The 22,631-nt window shown below is 39.6% G+C and overlaps 1 protein-coding gene across 6 annotated transcripts in view; it reads right to left on the bottom strand.

Moving 5' to 3' along the window:
• Positions 1–2,614: 2,614 nt before the first annotated feature.
• grb10b (growth factor receptor-bound protein 10b) overlaps positions 2,615–22,631 on the bottom strand; it is a 99,816-nt gene continuing 79,799 nt past the window's right edge. For 3 of the 6 annotated variants that reach the window (XM_086219066.1, XM_086219063.1, XM_086219062.1), the window contains 11 exons: positions 21,630–21,745; positions 19,152–19,253; positions 17,708–17,845; positions 17,385–17,495; positions 17,134–17,232; positions 9,408–9,485; positions 9,168–9,284; positions 8,697–8,763; positions 8,487–8,574; positions 8,285–8,378; positions 2,615–6,904 (listed from right to left, as the gene is read on the bottom strand). In XM_086219066.1, the coding sequence (XP_086075192.1) occupies positions 6,758–6,904; positions 8,285–8,378; positions 8,487–8,574; positions 8,697–8,763; positions 9,168–9,284; positions 9,408–9,485; positions 17,134–17,232; positions 17,385–17,495; positions 17,708–17,845; positions 19,152–19,253; positions 21,630–21,745 (1,157 nt within the window). In that variant the 3' untranslated portion in view covers positions 2,615–6,757. The remainder of the gene's footprint in view (positions 6,905–8,284; positions 8,379–8,486; positions 8,575–8,696; positions 8,764–9,167; positions 9,285–9,407; positions 9,486–17,133; positions 17,233–17,384; positions 17,496–17,707; positions 17,846–19,151; positions 19,254–21,629; positions 21,746–22,631) is intronic. The other 3 variants (XM_086219067.1, XM_086219065.1, XM_086219064.1) reach the window with 2 other exon arrangements.

A 22,631-nucleotide genomic window follows, 5' to 3' on the forward strand; every position in this document is an offset into this window, starting at 1 on the left:
CATGTGTAAGCAAGACAAGAGACATTTGCTCCTTTTATCTTGCCAATATCCACCCCCACCCCAACCTTCAGTTAGCCAGCCAATGGGAACAGAGCTGACAGCAAACGCTGGACTGAATCACATGGAGATCCTGAAGCAATGACAACCCTACCTTTGAACTACACATAATAAATGTACTAATACATTTACTCATACAATACACAATGTGCATGACATCAAGGCAAAACAGTTATTGAAATATTATCTCCTCGGCAGGATCTCAAGTTGTATTGAGTCCCAGATGGTTTGTGGCCTATCTGTCTTCTAAAATTAATTAAACAGTTGTTGACATTTGACCAACTGCCTGTCTGATTTTTCTGGCACAAACAGTAACATGAAGAAGACTGCTGATTCAGGATGAACACTTTTAATTTGTGTTGTGGGCTTGCAGCGGGATCTGACATTGATCCAAACTCCCCTAGTTCTGGATTTAAGGGCAGCATTTACCTGCTCCACCTTGCTGAAGTTTGTCACTATGACTAAGTTGTATCTCCTCCTAAAATACCACCCACCCACACACACAGGCTCTGATTGGCAACATCAAAATTACAACACACATTTATACTCTAATGTAACTAGAGGGCACTGACAGTGCACACACATTCCAAGGCAAGCTGACCACAATGTTAAGTTCCAGCATTTAAGGTTGTAGATATGTTATTGAATATTCTTCCTCAGGAATATTCTGTTTTTTTTTGTCTCCTCCTTGTGTGAATGTCCTTGTCTAGAAGACTGTTGATTGTGGGGCATGTCACGAGCTGTTTCTCCTCTTTCAAGCTCTCAGTGATAATGATGGCCCACACATCTTTTGCATGTTTGTCTTGTCTTGAAACAGTCTGTCCTCACCCTACTGCTGCTGAACTTTCTTCTGTTTGTTGTTCCTGTAGATTGTTTTTTTTGTGGGGAAGTGAGTTTTGGGTATGTCGAGCACAATGTTCTACAACGTTATTGCTATTTGTCTAGGGATTGTTTTCTTGCCGTATTTGTTGTCTCTGAATTCAATACAAACTTTTATGTATTTGTCTTGTCTTGAAAGGTGCATCTGTCTTCACCATCCTACTGCTCCAACTTAGCTTCCATCATTTAGTGTATTTTACTTATGAAAAATCAAGAGACACTTGATCCTTATTATGAATATCAAGTGTCATGTTGTTTGCTTGAGGTTCTCCAAATTTTTCATGCTTTGGAACCCCAAGTTGACTGGATAACCTGTGGACCCCCACTTCAAGAGATTCTTCTTAAAGTATTTTTTTTTGTGTAAAATGTATATATAAGGAACAAAAATTATATTTAAAAGTCAATTCAGTGATACCATATTCAGAAGTCTTGCACAAGCTAATGAATGAAAGCAAGGATTAATTATTTAATGACCATGTGGAAGACCCTCAAGGACCACTGACATCCCCAAACTACACTCTGAGAAAGCTGCTATCTTCAAATTTTTGATATGGGATGTATGTAGCCATTTTTTTAACCTGGCCTGCAGAAAACATTTCCCATGAATTTGATTTAAAATATCATGAGCGTTGATATGTACAATGAAGTTTAATTTTTCTCTGTAACACCTAAAGTGAAGTTCCAAGGGACAAAGTGACAACAAACAAGGTAGTATGTTGTTAAAAAAAAAGTCATTTAGAAGGCTTGACTGTAAAGTTTCAGACATGTTAATCTTTAAGCTTTTTCTTAACCCGAGAAAAAAAATTAAGCCTTAAAACCTAACTACGTTTGCATGACCCATAATCCAAAGGGTGTGACACACTAGAACCGAAATGGTATCAAAGGTGTAATTTTTGGTTGGTCAAGTGCAGTGTTAATATAGGATCTCACAGCAGCTCCGGTTTAAAACATTCATGTGTCACAACTAACTGATTTACTGCACACACTGGCTTTTGTAAGTGATCGCCCATAAATTACAGGGAATTAGAATGTTTTGATAGGACATTACCATCTTTTAAATTTGTTGTAGTATTGCACCATCTAGAGGAAAAAATGGGGAAAAGATTACCACTGTTATTGAGGATTGCATCATATCAATTTAATATAAATTACCTTGATTTTTCATTTCCTTGGAAAATTGAATACATTTTTTATCAGAATCTGGCAACCCTTAAATATCATAAATACACATAACAGTTGATGCAAAGGATTTTTTCATCAACAAAGACATTTTTTTTAATCAATGTATTAATGGTTTATTCTAATTACAATAAACAGAATATATCAGTCCCTTATTTGTACAAAAATACCTGAAAAGGTTACAATTAAGATTTATAAACCATTCAACTATTTACAAATTGAAGCAAAGCACATTATGAATACAGGAGCTCTCTCTTACAAAGAAAGAGATAAGTTACTGTTTTCTTATTTGCATTCCCTGAAATACTTAGTTATACACACGCAATATATATATATATATATATATATATATATATATATATATATATATATACATATATATATACACATATATATGTGTGTGTGTGTATGTGATATAGATATATATATATATATATATATATATATATATATATATATATATATATATATATAGATATATATATATATATATATACACACACACACACACACACATACACACATAAATACATAATATATGAGAGAGAAACAGAGCGCTATACTTTACTCATTCAGCCATGGAATCTTGCATTGTAAAAATGCTATGAAAAAGCACATAACTTATCAGTATGTCTTCACAGGATTGTGGCCAATTTGCTTTCATCTCCAAATAAATTGAGATGTTTCTTTTCCAGTTGTATTCAGCAAGTAATTATTTAAGCAACCTTTATCAACCAAGTCTGGACCAGGCGCAAGTATCCACCCTGAGTGGTAGCTTGGTTGGACTTTCAGATATTAGGTGTGCTTTGTGTAGAGATGGGGGAAACCAGAGGTTCTATCTGGCGTTGGAGGTTACTGTGCTACCACAGCTGACTTATTTAATAATGAGTGTTTCTGGGATTATCACACCATATGAAGAAACCAGTGATCATGGATTATAAATCTTTCTAACAAAAATTGATTTGGTTGCAGTTGCTGCAGTTCTGGTTGATGATTGACTAGATGACTTTGTTGTTGACTGACAAGGTTTTAAATCAGTTTATGTAACTAAAATAAAGGCCTAAAAACAGTGCTAACAACTCTTTGTACATTGAGGAACTAACATGATTTTCCTGCACGAGCAAGAAAAGTCTGTTTTCACAGCTCTTGGCTTTATGAAATTATAAAATATTGGTAAATCCATCACCAGCTTTTAGATGAAGCTCTGATGGACCAGTGGTATCGAACATGCGCAAAGTCAACCCTGAGCAAACAACCTACATCAATTTCAGTAAAAAAAAAAAAAGTGAAACATCCAAATTGGCTTATTTTAATTTTTCTTCCACATCTTCACTAAATGAATTTTTCTGATTTGAGCAAATCCACCCTCTGACTCCAATGACAATTTTTTTTTTTATGTAAAGCTATATACAAACACACTAAACCTTAAAAAGCTACTTAACCCTCTTTACTTTGCTACAATATACGTTTTGCCATACAAATATGTAACTGTGACAGTTTAAGTGTGGTCGTCCCAGGGGTTTACTAGCTACTATCAACAATTCATTGACATCTCAATGGTTTAAGAGGACTTCCAGCCAAGACTAATAAAGGTATTTATGCATCCCAACACTAAGGGCTCCTCCAATTATCATTGACAGAAATTTAAATCACGTTCTGCATTCATGCAAATTAATTAAATCCAACTTTAGGTCTGACACTCTGTCGAAAGGTAGAGCTTGAGTTAAATGGAACATGGCAACCTTCATTGCAGCATTAAAGGGGAAAAAAATTAGTGTTAAATGCAACCTACTGTAATCATCAAAAGATTTTCACTGAATAGATTAAACTTGTCAAAAGTTTTCTTGACCCTGTTTCCCAAAGCATGTACCTCAAGAGTATTGTTCATGTTCTTTTTCTGATTTCAGTCACAAGACTATCACGAGCTTAGAAAACAGGAGCCCTCTTACCAGAAAAAGTTACAATTTAAAACATCTTAAGACTTTTATGGATCTGATAGGGTTGTAATTAGGGAACTGAATTGTTCATTTAGTTTTGAATGGTTTGGGCAAACAGGCTTTTTTGTTTTTGAATTTCGCAATGTTCCACCTGCTGTCTACTGGATCACATTAACACTTGAGGTGCCAGTGGGCTTTACAACATAACTTCTTATGCGATGAAGTGGGTTTTTTTTAACCTAAAAAAGTAAAAGGAAATATATCAATAGATGCATAACAATATTCACAATAATAAATCACAAGGGTGAATCATTTCATGGTAACGACATTTGAAATTGTACAGAACAGTACTGAGGAAAAAGAACAAGATTTTCAAGTAATCAGTCATATCCAGACATATAAATACATTTAGCCGAAACAACACTTTAAAAATGATTCATCGCATTTTCGATAAATAATGGTGACCATGCACAGAGTGTCAATGCTGTGTGGCTGTACTGCATCTGCAAGACAACCTGCAGGTTACATAAAAGATGTCCGTTGACGTTGTATTTCGGTGAAGTACAGACAGATTCGTAAATATCTCAATGCCTAAACAGAGCTATTTCCAAGCTTGGACTAAGTACAACTTTCGAGCATGATTTTTAAAAAAAATTCTTTTGTTTTTAGAAATCACAAATAGTCATGGAGAAACCAAAAAATGAGAACTGCTGTTTGTAATGAGAGACAGTGATTCATTGGGATGACAAATGAGCGAAAATGTTAACAGAGTCAAACTGATATGGACTGACAACCTTCCTGACTTAGAAATAGCTGTGACTGTCTTCTCGTCAAGTTTAACCATTTTTGTTTTATTTATCCAAACATGGTCAATCAGAAACAAGAGAAATTGGATCCTGGTTATCTTGAAGCAGCCGCGGGTGAATCTGGTGTTGTAACCTTCCTCCACTAATGCACTAAAACACTTTTCTTTTACTGAAGCAGGTTTTTTTTAGTAGATAAAAATCTTTTACTCACGGTAGACAAATGATATGCACTGATCTTGGTCAAAAGGCAGGCCAAGTCAGAACTACTGAACTAACCTCCCTAGAAAGTAGGACCTTTCTCAGGCTGGGGGTGTCATTATCATTGTTAAAACATACAAAATACTTGTCACACAGGAAACTTAACAGAAAAATCAGACCCAGATGTAATTTCTTTCTTATACACTCAGATACAAACATATTAGTTGCACCTGGAAAAATAAAATAAAAAATAAACTGCATTATAATCCAGGTGTTCCAAATATTCTATGTCCTTTTCATATGAATGATGGTTATGCACAATCCTCAATTGATATCCCTCTCCAACTGATAAAAATACTCATGATGTGCATAATTGGCAAGTTAGTGCATTTACTCATGTACTAACTAGTGCAAAGTCTGGTTTCCAGTGGGCTTACCTCTAGCTGAAAAATGTCTGCTTTATACAGAGTATAATGCATGTCTTCTTTTGATGTGGAGTCAGTGCACATTAATCCATATTCCAACATGAAGAAGTGAAGGCTGGGGGAACAGAATTGCGAACCAACACAATATAATACATCCCTGGGGTGAGCTTCCTGTCACTGTGGATCAAGCTCCTGAGTGAAATACTAGTGATTAACCTACCCTGAATGATTCTCTCCACTGTGCTTCTTTATCAGAAATAACTGCTGATGTGTAAATGGTTCACCCAATTGCAGCACAATATAAATGTACTTGCTAATTGCGCATTGCCTGTGTTCTCATGTCATTACTGCAATAACCAAAACTATCAAAGTACTACAATATTATATTAACTTTATTTCACCCTGAATTAAAAATGCATTTTTGTGGAAGTTTTAAGGGAAAGTGTGCAATAGAACACCAAGCCCAGGATTGTAGCTTATATGGGTAGTAAAGAGTTAAAAATTTCAGAATTGGGCTTACATAAATAAAATATTTACATTAAACATTGATTACCATGAATGCCTCTAAAAGAGATGAGGTGACACACACTCTGCTGATTAAAAAAAACATACTCCCAAATTTTTCTTTTATCCACTGTTCTCACAAGTCCATGCATTGTGGTGCCTCCAAATTGCATCATTTGACTGGTCATGTCCTAAAATGCCATTGACACAAGAGGATGTTGGCACCATCTCACAGTGAAGTTATGGAACAGCGGATGCCCCCTCGAAGGCCACTCCCAGTTTGATGAGTGCAAAGCAAAAGTGACAATCAACTATCTGACAACAGCCTCTTATTAGACTGTAGACAGTGAAGTGTGAATACAAATTTGAATGAGAGCAAATTGGTCCACATCAAGATGCAATGGTCTTGTTGACTGACCACGTGAAAAGGTTTTGTGCTGTGATTAAAAAAACAAAACAAAACAAAAACCTTGGAGGGTCACTGGGTTGAGGTTACTGAGGTCTATGGGTGGCAAGGAAAATATTGTGACAGCACTGACATAAACGGCAATGTTATTTTTTTTTCATCCTCTCTCTTCTCGGCCACTGCAAGCAAACCATGCGTCCAACTATCCATGCGAAAAAAAACCCCAAAAACAAGATATCAGCAGTATATGATGGACTCAACATGAGAAAACTTCTGTCAATTCACCAGCTTCATTCAACTGACAGAAAAATTCTTGTTTTGTTTTAGGCAGTCAGGTCAAATGAAAAAGGTAATGATCCGATGATGTCATAAGGCCACAACGGTGCATGGATGTCTGAGTTTACAAGGCAGCACTCCTCTATTGAGTTGATAGAACTCCACCAGCTGTATCAGGTCGGTGAATTTTGTGGCACCATCGTCAAGGCTGAGGAAGGCTTGGCCGTCCTCTTCACACTGTAAGAGTGAATCAGTGGGGGGGCAGGGAGACGTCACATGTTCAGAGAAAAAAAAAGAAGAACACAACATAAGAACTTTGAAAGCTTAGAATAATGCTTGTACATATCTTGTTTTGCTAGCACTGATCTTTCTCTCTCTCTAATACGCACGCACGCACGCACGCATGCACGCACGCACGCACGCACGCACGCACTCACACACACACACACACACACACACAGAGGCTTTGGGTTGGCAACATCAAAATTACAACACACATTTATACTGTAATATAACTAGAGGGCAATGAGGGTGCACATGCCTGCCAAGGCGAGCAGATCACAATGTCACGCAAGCAGTGATGAGCAGCTGTTTCAGCCCCACGCACAGCTGTGGCTATATGAGGTTGTTAATGACACCTGATTCTGTTTGGATATTCAGATTTTGCACTGAGGAGCAGGCTAATATGGACATATCACCACATGCTGTGGTAAAAAGCCCTTGGAGGAATCCCAGCCACAATGACAACAGTTCTCTGGAAACCTAATGATCTTCATGAGCTGGACCCTGATGTACACTTGATGTGTATATTACCTACAACTTGGCCAATAGTTCCCACTTATTAACAGCTGACTTTTAAAGGGTCAATTGAAAGAATTGATTCATGGTAAAACTATTTACAAGATTCAGTCAAAATAGCCAGGTAGACAGAATAACTTGCTGATCAATCCTGACTACGAGCTTCAAGGCCATGTAGGATCCATTCTGTTCCTCCCTAATCCTGACTTTGCCTTTGCCATTTGTCACACCATGACAAATGGCTGAAGATAGTGAAGAAGTACCAGTGAATCACAGGGATGATGTTGCTGTCAAACATGTGAGGACAACACATCAGGCTTACTTCCTGCAAACATCAGGTGGTGCCATGACTAGGGCTCGACTTCAGCCTGTAGAGGTTTTCAGGCTTAGACCGTCATCAAATTGAAGTTTGTAGACCATGTGGAGTCCGGTTACTACAGTTTCCTCCTCTGTGGCAAAATATCAAAAGTAGCCACCTTGCCATGGTTATGCTGTTTAAGAACTAACAGTCTTCATAATAATTAATCACCACGTTCTTAAGGTGTTATGGACCAAATCTGAGATGGATCATAAAACAAACATGAAAAACATGGCATTTGCCACCAAGTTGTGGCCTAACAAACCTGCCCCTAAATTTAATTGACTCTTCTTGGCCTATTCTACACCTCTACACCAAGTTTGGTGAAAATTGTCCTAACACTTTTTGCATGAGTCTGCTGACAGGCAGACAGACAGAAAGGACCACCTCGGCAGATCTGCAAGGAAAAGACAACTAATTTCAGTTGCATCCAAGATTTTTAAAAATTCATAAATGCCTACCGGTATAATCTGGAAATGTTTGATTTTCTGGTGATGGCACAGTGTAAGCACAAAAGCCTTGGGATTACTTTGACTGACTCGCAGCAGGAATAAGCTGTGCACACAGAGAAAGAAAAGTATTCAACTGACAGGAGGTAAAGTGAAGATGAAACACCGTATCTGAAATAGTTCTACAGGTTTTTAGAAGCTCCAGTTAAATTACCCGTCAACTTGTCCCTGCTGGTGGATGATGCGATGTGACTCTTCTCTGGTTATCCTTCCATGAAACCAGAGCTGAGCTATGTGGATGACTATGGAGGAAATTTCAAAAGAAAATTTCACTGATGATACATAATGATGCGAGATAGACAAAGCAAGTCAAAGATCAGGTACTTCAAGGACTTGGCTGGTGCCTCAATATCTTTGCATTTACCTGAGCTTAGTGAGGAATGATGGAGTGGACTGTGGGAGCCCAATATGTTCATTCGTTGACTCCTCTTCTGAGAGAGATGGCAAATACAGACAAAAAAGTAGCAATTCATGATCCAGATTAGACAACACTTCTTTGTTTGTATGTTTTCTCACTTCTCTACTTAAAGGCCACATTTGTGTTTGTGCTGGGACAATTTATGTAGCCTTACACAACAAACTGTCAAGTTCGCTCGAGCTGAAAAAAAGTCAACCAGTTTATCAAGATAGACATGCTCATGACTGCTGCTCTATTGTATAAGATTTTTAAACCTAAATGAGGAAAAAAGTTGTCCCCAACATTTTGTAGATAAAATCTTGACAGAACATGAGCAAATAGTGCCAACTGAGCCCACCCAAACACTGATTAGAATGAAGACAGAAAATAAGTAGTGCCATCTATAGAGATCATAAGCATGTATGAAAACCAACTAACCCTCCATGCATGTCCCTCCTCCATGGCAGCACTCTGAGCTTCCACAGGGTTGTCAATCACTCTGCCAATTCTCCCAGAGAAATCCATTGCCACAAGGGAGTTTTCCGATACACTTCGCTAGGGTGAGGCAAAAACATAAGACAGTGAAACACAAGTAACAATGTTTTCAAGACAGCCCTTGAAGTGAACTGAAGTAGTTCATGGAGGACATTTTTAAAGAGCCTGAAGTCTGAAACATACCACAGGAGCAGAGAAGTGGGAAAGCAGGGTTTTTCTTTGTTGAGGAATCTTGTAATTCTGGTACAATATAATCCCGTACTGAGAAGGACAGAAAAAAAATGGCTCAACAAACACCATAAAGTTCTGGTCATTATCACATTTTCATTAAAAATGTTGCATACAAACAGAAGATTGCATACGCCACTTTCAAGGCAAACTTTGGGATTTATAAAAAACAAACTTGACGGAAAAATGTGTGCCCCTCCATGGAAGCTTTGACCTATGCTGTCAAACATTTTGGACCTGAAGGAAACTGGCAACACTGATGGTGAGGTTGTGAATAGATGACACATTGTACAATGACACCTCTTACAAAATTGATCTATGCTATCATATTCAAATATGTAATGTGCTTGAACCATGCACCTGAAGTGAACTATATGGTGAATCGCTGAACACTGGTGAATTGGAAATGATATATAAAATATCAAATTAATAACAGTCCGCTCCACCAGCTCTGGCTCGCCTTATTTTTAACTGGCGCAGAGGTGTTCTCTGTATGAAATCATCAGAACCATACCTAATAAACACAGAACAGATCTTCAGTAGTTTTAATAGTATGTTCTAATCTCTTATCTTTGGCATTAAAGAGTATAATTTTTGTTTTCATGTAGTTTTCCTGTGTCATAATCCCTACAGTGAACACGAACTGTCAGATGCTAAGGGCACACCGGACACTCTATAGCAGTCACCACACACCTATCACTACACACTCATGGACTGTGTAGCCTATATGAGCTAAGTGTGTAAATAAACCCAGTTAATAGCTCTTACTACGATGACACTCCACATCCCCATTATCACAATACAGCAACATTCACCACAACACAGTCTAAATGTAAAAAATTTATCTCTCATACATACATACTTCAGTTTTTCAATAATATGGGGACACAACTGATTAATGCTGTTACATTAAGGTGTGAAGCTGTCAGCTGTTGGTGCTGTGATCCACTGTGAGGAATCCCTGATCAGCTGGGTCCTCTCATTCATTCATAATCCATAAACTGCTTTACACTGACCCTTTGAATGTCGAGGGCAGGAAGTGTGCACATTTCCAAGTAGACATGTCAGTCGAGTGAACATGTGTGGCCAGTTTTATGAATTAGGACATTACTATGTGCACACAAATTCTATGTTTTTTCTGTACGCCATTTGTAGTCAGCTTTGCTGCAAACTTTTGTAAATGAGGGCCAAGTAGATCTCACTATTTCACTGACCATGTTGACTGACTGAGTGGATGGTAAAAACATTGCGACGACAGAAGCGGTGGGTTTACGGCAACATGATGGCGGCCTGAACCTGCCGGCTTAACAAACATTTTGGATTACTTCTACCAAGTTTTTAAATGTCCATACGCTGGAACTGTTTAGGACTGCATCGACAAGTGTTTCGACAGGCTTTGCGCCATGGAAACCCCCAGTGCCAAGCAGTAAAGAAGAAGAAGATCTTCCCTCCGACAGCAATCAGGTTGGCCTGCTCTTTGCAAACATAAACACCACATTCTCTTGACTTGATGCACACATTAACCTCATTGAACTGCTACACAAAGACTGACAGAAAGCCTGGAATTCAGTCAGGAACAAATCACGACTCTCCTCAAATCCAATAAAGCTCTCGAAACCTATGTGAAAACCCTTGAAACTCAGCTCTCACAAGTCCATCGTCCATCGTCGTCTTCCGCTTATTCCTTACTAGTAAGGGTCGTGGGGGGGCTGGAGCCTATCCCAGCATCTACGGGCGAGAGGCGGGGTTCACCCTGGACAGGTCGCCAGTCCATTGCAGGGCCAACATACAGAACAACCATTCACACTCACATTCATACCTACGGTCAATTTAGAGAATCCAATCAGCCTAGTCCCCAAATTGCATGTCTTTGGACGGTGGGGGGAAGCTGGAGTACCCGGAGAGAACCCACGCAGGCATGGGGAGAACATGCAAACTCCACACAGAAAGATCCTGCGCCCGAGCCGGGACTCAAACCCGGAACCTTCTTCCTGTGAGGCCACAGTGCTAACCACTGCACCACCGTGCAGCCCCTCTCACAAGTCACCAAAGAAAACAAAGAAATGAGAGAAACAATACAGGGTCTCCAAAGCTGCAGCATGCGAGATAACCTGGTGTTTTCAGGCATACCAGAAAACACACAGGAAAATACCGAAAAAACACTCATGGACTTCATGCAAACACACCTCAAACTGCCATCCGAACAAAACAAATGGATCACCTTCCATTGCGTTCACTGGATCGGCAATCTCAAGATGGACAGCACCAGACTGGGACCCATCGTGGCTAAATTTGAACATTTCAAGGACAAAGAATTTGTTAAAACTCTGAGCAAAGAACTGAAAGGCACTAGCTTTGGATAAAACGACCATTCCCGAGGGAAATACAGGACAGACAAAAAAATCCTGTAATCAATCACGTACGTCTCATCCAGGAAGGAAAATGCGGCGTTATATCTGTGGACAAACTGCACGTAGATGGGAAACTTTACCAATACCATAACGTGACCACCTGGCTGAACAATGACCACCTCCGCTAAACATGACCTCACACAAACATAATTTGCCCCCCCCCCCATGTGCACCTTTTTTCTTTACCTGTCAGTCTGTTTCTGTATCTGTCTATTGTCAGTCCCCATGTCTGTCAGTCTGCGTGTCTCACCGGGTGTTTGTCTTTGTTTTCTTTTTGTCTGTCTGTCCGTCTGTCTTTTGCATGTCTGTCTGTCTGTCTGGGTGTATGTATATCCAATATATTTCTGTTCATTTTTATGTCACTCAGGATAACAATGAAATATTAAGTAAACAAGGATCAGTATCAGTATCACTCAAGTGTGAATCGTCCTTTTTTGACTTAATTCAGAAAAAGAAATATGTAAAATCAAATTTGTTAGCTTCCCTATTGCCTGTGTGGGTTCTCTCCTGGTACTCCGGCTTCCTCCCACAGTCCAAAGACATGCAATTGGGGACTAAGTTAATTGAATACCGTAAATTCCGGACGATAGAGCGCACCGTTATATAAGCCGCAGATGCTTATTTTAGGGAAAAAAATCAACTTTGTACACGTATAAGCCGCACCGGTAAATAAGCCGCGGTGCACGGCGGAAACACCGCGGCCGCCCGTTCTCGCGTGTTGACCCAGTCTTCCAGAGCATTTTCAAGTCCAGGCCATCTGCTATTATGACCTCTGAAAGCTTTTGTCTTCTTTTTGCATTGGGTGAATTCGTCATGTTGCCGCCTCCAGCTTCTCACCATCGATTCGTTTATGCCAAACTTACGTGCTGCAGCTCTATTTCCATCTGCCACCGCCAGATTGATTGCCTTTAACTTGAAAGCTGCATCATAAGCATTCCTTCTTCTGCTCTCCGTCTTGAGGGTGAGTACAAATGACTGAAAATATAGTGTGATGCTCTTTTTACACTGCACCGCGGCATGGACTGGACGCTCCAAGTACAGTACTTAGAGAAATTACCATAACATTTGGCGAGGAATTTCCCTAAGTACGGTACTTGGAGATACCATCAGGAACAATAGGGAATTACTGCCCGCTGCCGCTGCCCGCCACACCCCAGGGTGAAGGTAAAATCCTCGTATAAGACGCACCAGAGCATAAGCTGCGGGGCATTAAGCGTAAAAAAAAAGTCGCGGCTTATAGTCCAGAATTTACGGTACTCTAAATTGACCTAAGGCGTGGCTGTGAGTGTGAATGGTTGTCTGTCTATATGTGTTGACTCTGCAATGGATTGGATGGATCCAGGGTGAACCCCGCCTCTCACCCTTAACAGGATAAGCAGTAGAAAATGGATGGATGGAAGTGAGTTAGCTGGAATATTTGGGGCATAGGCTCACAGGCTAAAAGGACGAAGGTCCTTATCCACTTTGTCAAACTGCAAGCAGATCTTTGTCATTACAAGGGACCCACCTCTGCCCATCTTAACAACATAAACTAAACACCTCACAATACAACCAAATTTATTCAGCCACACACAACTCTAAAAAAAGAGGGGTCTCAATTTTAATTCACAAAACTATTCCACTCAATATAAATTCAACAATAATAACTCTGGACCAGAGGGACGCTACATTATTATCCATGCCTCTCTCTTCAGTGAACATTACATAATTGCAAATGTCTACGGTCCCAACAATGATGATCCCCCTGTTTTTTTGCACACATTCTTCTCCTCATTCAATAACATGCCCGATTCACCTTTAATTATCGGAGAAGTTACAGACCAAACACTCGACAGATCAAACATCCCAAGCACCTTCAAACCATGGACTTCATCTGAAATAATAAAACAACATATGAATGAGTTTGGTCTTGGAGACATTTGGCAATTACACAACCTAACATCCAGGTAATACTCCTATCACTCTCACATTCACAAAACCTTCTCACGCATAGATTTCTTTCTCATTAGCAGCACCATCATATCCACCATCTCTGATACAAATATCCATCCCATTGTAATAAGTGACCACACCACTGTATCTTTTTCCGCGAACACCAATCAACCATTCTTTCCACTAAACAGATCCTTACAGATACTGATTTTGACATTTATTTCTAAAGAGAGTGGGCATTCCTGATTGATATAAACGATTCTCCAGACACCTCACCAACAGCTCTGTGGGAAACAGTAAAAGCATTAATGAGAGGAAAAATAATATCATACTCATAAGAAGAAATAAAGTCATGGAGATTGAAAATGAACAAGAGAGAAAACTTGAACAGCTGAACAACTCATGCAAATAACCATTCAGAAGCCATCCACAATGACCTAAGAAGAATTAAATTAAAACTAGACAAAATACTTCATAAAAAAACCCTCAATTTATAATAGAAAGATTAAGAGGAAACATTCATAATATCCGTAGTGAGGGATTCAGCAGGGAGGCCAATGTTCTCAGCCCAAGACATGAACAACGCTTTTCAATCATTTTACAGTAAACTATACATCAATGGTCATGAACCAGATATATCAGAAATTGATTCATTTTTAGACACTGTCAATCTTGCCAAAATAACAATAGACCAACCGAATATCCTGGACAAACCACTCATGCAAGATGAATACTTTAAGGCACTCATCCAAATGCCAAACAATAAAGCCTACTTGCTGAATTCTTCAAACATTACTGGAACACCATTTCACCACTATTTATGAAAATGTGCCAGGAAATCAAACACAACTCCAAAATTCCCCAAAACATAAATACTGCTCTCCTCTCATTACTGCTAAAGCCAGACAAGATCCGACTCAATGCTCCAGTTACCGGCCTCTATCATCAATCAACACAGACGTTAAAATAATAAGCAAAGCCCTGACCATCCGCATCGAAAAAATAATCCCTCATATATAACATGCGCAGAATTTTTAACCTGATAAACATTTCTGGATCTAACATCATCAAAACCATTATCACCTCCCTGGATACTGAAAAAGGTTTTGACACACATTTCTTTGTTCAACACTACAAAAATTTGGTTTTGGAGAATCCTTCATACACTGGATCAAAACACTATACTCTTCACCCATGGCCACTGTCATCACCAATGGAATAATATCAAAGCCATTCATTCTACATAGAGGAACAAGACAGGGATGCCCACTCTCTCTGTCACTTTTTGCCATATTCATTGAGCCTTTAGCAAATGCAATACACCAGAATCATATCCAAGGCATCCGTGTTTCCTTTTACCATCACAAGATTAGCTTATATGCAGATGACATTTTATTGTACCTCCAACCCACATCCAATTCATTGCAAGAAGTCACAAACCTCATTAATCAGTTCTCAAAAATATCAGATTACTCATTAATTGGACAAAATCTACCATCCTGCCATCGAGTGGGGGGACTAGATGGCTGCATCCTCACATGCACCCCTCCCTTATCTGTTGGTAACATTGGGTATAAACATTTCTGCCAAGCTGTCAGAGTTGTTCTAATTAAACTTCACTCCACTACTCAAAACCAATGAGGACGATCTCAACTGTTGGATGAACTTGCCACTCTCTCTAACGGGTAGAATAGCAGCAGTCAAAATGTCAATATTACCCAAAATCAGTTATCTTTTTTACAATGATCCCAACCTACTATCAACTGGTTTCAATCACTGGATTATATCAAAAACAAATTCTATTGGAAAAATAAGAAACCAAGGATCAAACTCGCAACATTACAAAAAAGTAAAACAGCAGGCAGGCAAAATTTAAATTTTTTTTTTCTCACCAACCAGTAACAATATATTTATAAATGGATTACATAGTAATTTCTACAACTCTGACAGCTTGGTGGAAAATCAACAAGCTCTTCAAATCCACTTTAACCCCCTGAAAACGCACCCCTATTTGGAATAACCCAGACTTCCCACAGAAAAACTCACTCCTAGATTTTGTCACTTGGAAAGAGAAAGGAATCACGCACTTACACCACATCTTCCATAATGATAAATGAATCTCACTTGAAAATCTCATTCACACCTGCGGCATTGGGACTGACCTGTATCTTCACTATTTTCAATTAAAATCCCTTCTCAAAGCTAAAATCAATATAACTAACAACAACCTACAACCTCCAGTACCGACAGAAGAATCATGAGATTAAAAACACAAAGAAAATATGATCCAAATTATACAGACTATTACTAAACCAAGACACAAACATATTACTTCCCATACAAAAATAGGAAAATGACGTACTGGTCAGTCCCATTGCCGATTACTGGTCACAAATCTGACGAAACATCTTCACAATGTCAAAAAATACAAATACACATCTAATACAGTATAAAGTCATCCTCAGAACTCACCTCGCTGCACAAAGAATACATAAAATGTGACTCATAGACACAGACATTTGCTCATGATATACATTAAACACTGTAGACACCTACTATCATGCCATGTGGCTCTGTCCCCAATACAAACTTTCTGGGAAGGGGGTCACTGAAAAAATGTCAGAACGCAGTCTTCCAATATCCCCCTCACTCTGTTTACTTGGAGACCTCACAGTAATTAACCCAGCACCAGTAATACCAGAACAATACTTATAGCCTTAACCACTGCCAAAATGACCATACTCAGGAACTGGAAAACAAGACTCAGCACATCATACTGGTTAAACATCCTCACAGAATACATTTCCATGGAAAAGCTCTCAGCTGCTCTCTAAGACCAAACTCATTGTTTTGAAGCAACCTGGACCCCTCTTCTTCTCAGAGCCCTACATTTCCGGCCCCTTAACCACATACATTTTACTCATCCACACACTCAAATGACAGTATTCCTTACCACACATTTTGAACAGTTGTGACTGATACCCCCTACTCCTGTCTCATTTTTTTTCAACTCTTTCTGCTTGCCTTTTTGCTATTTTATCATTATCACTGTTTTTTTTGTTGTTGTTTGTGTTTTGTTTTTGTCTCGGTATGGTCTTCTTTTTTCATTTCTTGTTATTTCTTGCTTGTATTAGTCATATTGCACTTTACTCCTATGCATATCTTGTTATTTGTTTGCAAATAAAAAATGTAAAAAAAAGCAACAACCAAAAAACAAGATTGTGAAATTACCCTTTTAGGGACCTAGAATAAATGTCTCATCAAGGTGCTTTTGACCCCTGCTAAGTTAAATAAATGCTGGACTTCCCCACCAAAGTTGCGTGTGTTCTCATACCTACCTTAAAAAGTCGAAAGGCTGTCAACCAACAGGTCCTGCCCTGTTCATCTTCAGCACACAGAATCCTCAAGTCCTTTAACTCCCCTCTGCATTTATTGGGCTGCAGATGAACATAACATCAGAGCTCAAAAAGGATTGAAAATCATGATATCAGCTCTCAACATGAATAATAACTTGACATACCTAATTCAATTAAGCTATACTATGAATAAACTAACTCTTCGTAAGGGAACTGAATGAAATGAGCCTCACCTTGATGCAGAACTCATAGTCTGTGGGGGCACCATGCTGCTTTTTGCCTGTGAGGACAGTGAAGATGTTGCTGTCTTCAAGGTCTGCTAGTAACTGTAGATGTCTAGGCTCCTTGAGACAAAAATAAGTAAGAGGCTGGGAGAAAAAAAACATCCTGAAGATACACAGATGCAGACTGGGGTACCTTTAAAGGTATTCCTTAATGGCAATTTTGTTTTATCTGAATTATTTACTGTGTTATCAGTGATAAATTATTGTCTGTAAATACATAGTAAAGAATTACACCACATTCAATCAATTGAAGATGATTAACATTGAGTTACCTTTGAGGTTCCTTTTGTTGAACAGTAGAGTCCTGAGCGCCGCAAGAACATGTAAACTTTTTTCCATGACTTTCTACCCACCTCCTTCACATACAGATACCCCTGAATCTCCGGACAGCTACTGGTTGCTAGAAAGTTCTGAAAGGAAGAACAGCCTTATTCACTCAGAGATTTAGTCAGCATTGAGAGCCTCTTCTTCCTAGAGACAGATAGTTGGAACACATCTGAAACCAGCTGTCACAGTCAGATACTTAAGACAGACACCATAAGTAGATGAATCTCAGGCAGGGACTGCTTTCTAGTCAAAGAACACAGTGTGATCAGGTCTTCATGCAACTTGTGATCTTTATGCACCACAGTAGTAACCAGCAAATTTATGAGTTATGCCCTGTCACTGTAGCTAATCGAACCCACACTTCACTTCAACAGCAAACATTTAAAAATGTGCTTCTTGCTGTCCCCAGGATCACAAAAAGTAAGGACAGTAATTGTGCCACTGTCTGAAAATTCAAAGGGTGCTTAAAGTGTTCATACATAAATACTATGAAAAATGGGGAATAAAGATAATACCATGACAAGAAGTTTCCAAAATTCAAAGGGTGCTTAAAGTGTTCATATATAAATACTATGAAAAATGGGGAATAAAGATAATACCATGACAAGAAGTTTCCAAAAGATAAATATGGTACATAAATAGGGTTGAAAGGGAATTTGGAATCTGTGACCTCTGGCTGGTAGGCAACCTGTTCTAGAAGCACTAGAGTTTTGTCAGTATTTTGGAAAATTCCTACAATGGACCTCATACATGGACCTTTCAAACATGCTACATTCATTCAAAAAGCTTCTTTTGGAGTTGACGGTGGGGTTGAAAGTTCTTATGTTTAGAGGAGGTCAAACACTCTGGGTTCCTGACACAAGTCTGTTTTGCCACATCACAGCTCATTTATTGACTCCTCCACATAGAGCAGCACAAAGCAGAGTGACTATATAATTAAATGAAGGGTTACAAGCTCTCTGAGTAGCACGGATGAAGGGATGGATTCCACTAGCCCCTGACAGGTCCATTATATGATACAGGAGAGAGACGGACAGCATGTAAACCCTCCATCTATCAAGACAAAGATTCTTAAAAATCTCAAGACTGTTTTAGTCTGGTCTCCTCAAGAACATGTCTCTCCTTCAAATGTGAAATGTGCAAATGTGTTCTATTTCTGATAATGTAATTCCACTGATCACACGTGGGGAGCCAGCATTGTGTGTGCCAGAACATTCAACAGGGGATCAACAGGAGTTATTATTGCAGGCTCTGACAAGATATAGTGTCAAAGGGTCAGTGGTAAGATGATTCAGCTTGACTGTACACTGAAAAGCAGGTGTTGACTCTGTTGTAAACTAAGCTTTGTGCAGGTCAGAGAGATGACCTTGGTGGATGTGTGTATTGTACCTGCAGGAGCTGAGATGGTGGAATTGTACGATTGGTTTCCTGGCACCATGCAACCATATGCTCTGGGAAAAATGTCTGGTGGAAGAAAAAGGTGGAGGGTGACTAAAAAAAGACAGACAGAGAATATGGGCCACTGTTACAATAATTACAGGGTAGGAATTTGTGACCGAAAAAGAAACATGACACAAATCTCATTAGTGCCATCAACTGTCATAATATTTCATTGAAACACAAAATGAAAGGGGACATTTTGAGCCTTTCATTTGATCTCCAAAGAAAACAGGTAGTTAGAGTAAAAAAATCTGACTGCACGAAACACTCATCAAATAGATGTTTCAGGTTCAACTTTTAAAAAAAAAATTCTTTTCCTAACCTTTAACAGTTTCCCTCTAAATAATAATGCAGACACCAAAAATAAGGACACTGCTCAAAAAATAAAGGGAACACTTAAACAACACAATGTAACTCCAAGTCAGTCACACTTCTGTGAAACCAAACTGTCCACTTAGGAAGCAACACTGATTGACAATCAGTTTCACATGCTGTTGTGCAAATGGAAAAGACAACAATTATATATATTATATAGGCAATTAGCAAGACACCCCCAATAAAGGAGTGGTTCTGCAGGTGGTGACCACAGACCACTTCTCAATTCCTATGCTTTCTGGCTGATGTTTTGGTCACTTTTGAATGCTGACGGTGCTTTTACTCTAATGGTAGTATGAGACAGAGTCTACAACCCACACAAGTGGTTCAGGTTGTGCAGCTCATCCAGGATGGCACAGCAATGCGAGCTGTGGCAAGAAGGTTTGCTGTGTCGGTCAGCGTAGTGTCCAGAGCATGGAGACTCTACATGGAGACAGGCCAGTACATCAGGAGACGTGGAGGAGGCCGTAGGAGGGCAACAACCCAGCAGCAGGACCGCTACCTTCGCCTTTGTATAAGGCGGACCAGGAGGAGCACTGCCAGAGCCCTGCAAAATGACTTCCAGCAGGCCACAAATGTGCATGTGTCTGCTCAAATGGTCAGAAACAGACTCTATGAGGGTGGTATGAGGGCCTGACGTCCACAGGTAGGGGTTATGCTTACAGCCTAACACCGTGTAGGATGTTTGGCATTTGCCAGAGAACACCAAGATTGGCAAATTCGCCACTGACGCCCTGTGCTCTTCACAGATGAAAGCAGGTTCACACGGAGCACATGTGACAGACGTGACAGAGTCTGGAGACACCGTGGAGAACATTCTGCTGCCTGTAACATCCTCCAGCATGACCGGTTTGGCAGTGGGTCAGTAATGGTGTAGTGTGGTATTTCTTTGGGGGGCCGCACAGCCTTCCATGTGCTCGTAAGTGGTAGCCTGACTGCCATTAGGTACCGAGATGAGATCCTCAGACCCATTGTGAGACCATATACTGGTGTGGTTGGCCCTGGGTTCCTCCTAATGCAAGACAATGCTAGACCTCATGTGGCTGGAGTGTGTCAGCAGTTCCTGCAAGACAAAGGCATTGATGCTATGGACTGGCCCGCCTGTTTCCCTGACCTGAGCACATCTGGGACGTCATGTCTCGCTCCATCCACCAACGCCACGTTGCACCACAGACTGTCCAGGATTTGGCGGATGCTTTAGTCCAGGTCTGGGAGGAGATCCCTCAGGAGAGCATCCGCCACCTCATTAGGAGCATGCCCAGGCATGGTAGGGACGTCATACAGGCATGTGGAGGCCACATACACTACTGAGCCTCATTTTGACTTGTTTTAAGGACATTACATCAAAGTTGGATCAGCCTGTAGAGTGTTTTTCCACTTTCATTTTGAGTTTGACTCCAAATCAAGACCTCCATGGGTTATTAAATTTGATTTCCATTGATAATTTTTGTGTGATTTTGTTGTCAGCACATTCAACGATGTAAAGAACAAAGTGTTCAAAAAGAATATTTCTTTCATTCAGATATAGGATGTGTTATTTTACTGTTCCCTTTATTTTTCTGAGCAGTGTAGGAACAAAATCCAACAGGTACAGAGACCCCCTTAGTCAGGTAAAAATAATACATCTGTACTCTTGAGTCTATGTGTACCATAAATGTACCTTCATCTCTACAATCCCTACATGTATGGATTTGTAAACAGTACCTATGTCTATACATGTCCACATGGACTACTTTCTTCAAACAAGGATGGAAACTGCACCCACCAAATACATTTTATTTCCCCACACTGAAGGGTGTATTGAATGTGTCACTGTGACGTGTAAGGATATGTCACATCTCCATGCCATCTGTGGATAGGAAATCTGTGGCCAAGACAGGGTGCAGAGGGATCCAGTTATGTATCTGAGTATAGAGACTTGGAATGTGTGAAGGGATACGCGTAAGTATATACATAACAGATTTGCCTTTTTTTTTTAACAACCTAAAAGGTATAACACCTTACAAAAAGAGGATGTCAGGAATGACATTATGTAAGCAAGAAATCAGTTACCAGGGGATTCCTGAAGAATTCATATTTGGCATAGTTCTTCCTAAAGAGGAATCTACTGTCGCTGTTCATGGAGGCCTGGACCTGAACCACCAGCTCGTGGTCTTCTAGGCAACGCTCTGAGAAGAAATGAAAGCAATCATTCTTTTTATTATCAAAGCCATTTCAATATATTTTCTCTAAACTATGCTCAAGCAAATTCTAACATTTCCTTCAATGGAACGCATATCAAAAGATTGATTCTTTTCAACAATACATTCAATTAACAGAACACTTTTTGATATAAACTTTTCTTGAATACACAAAAAAGTAAATAAACTGCCAACATATTATATATCACATTAGAGTGGAATAGATAGGCTGAGCAAGTAGAAAACCTTGAAGAAAAAATGGTAACACAATGTCAAAATGGAATTGTACTTACTTTTAACTGTGAAAATCTTTTCAAGTACGGCTTTGCAATAAGTCTTCCCTTATAAAAGGATTAATAAATTGTTGTAAATGCATTATTACTTGCATAGTAAAATCTTCAAAAACCATTAAATCAGTTGTAAATGGCTTATAAGATAGTTTCCAGCATCACAGCAGGGCCACTATTTAGCAGGATGAACGTATGCTTATACTACTACAATTTTATCCATCCATTTTCTATACCACTTATCGGGGGGAGGGCGGGGTGCTGGAGCCTATCCCAACTGACATTAGGCAAGAGGCAGGGTTCACCCTGGACAGGTCGCCAGTCCATCGTCAGGAGCAATTCAGGGCTCAGTATCTTGCTCACATATTCTTCGACATGGTCACCAGGGGAACTTAGGATCTAACCAGCAACCCTTTGGTTGCTATACGGCCACTCTACCTCTGAGCCATGCCATTCCTGTCCAATTCTCTCCAACTAGGTTAAATAAGGCAATCAGATCTTGCTTCATAGATGGATAGCAATGTAGTATATCTTCACCTTGCCAAAAAGTGACCCCAGGTTGAGATATGGGATATTAGATTAGAAGT

Source organism: Aulostomus chinensis, chromosome 11 (genome assembly GCF_037954235.1).
Source record: "Aulostomus chinensis isolate RoL2024-O1b breed Wild chromosome 11, RoL_Achi_v1.0, whole genome shotgun sequence".
Lineage (NCBI taxonomy): Eukaryota > Metazoa > Chordata > Actinopteri > Syngnathiformes > Aulostomidae > Aulostomus > Aulostomus chinensis.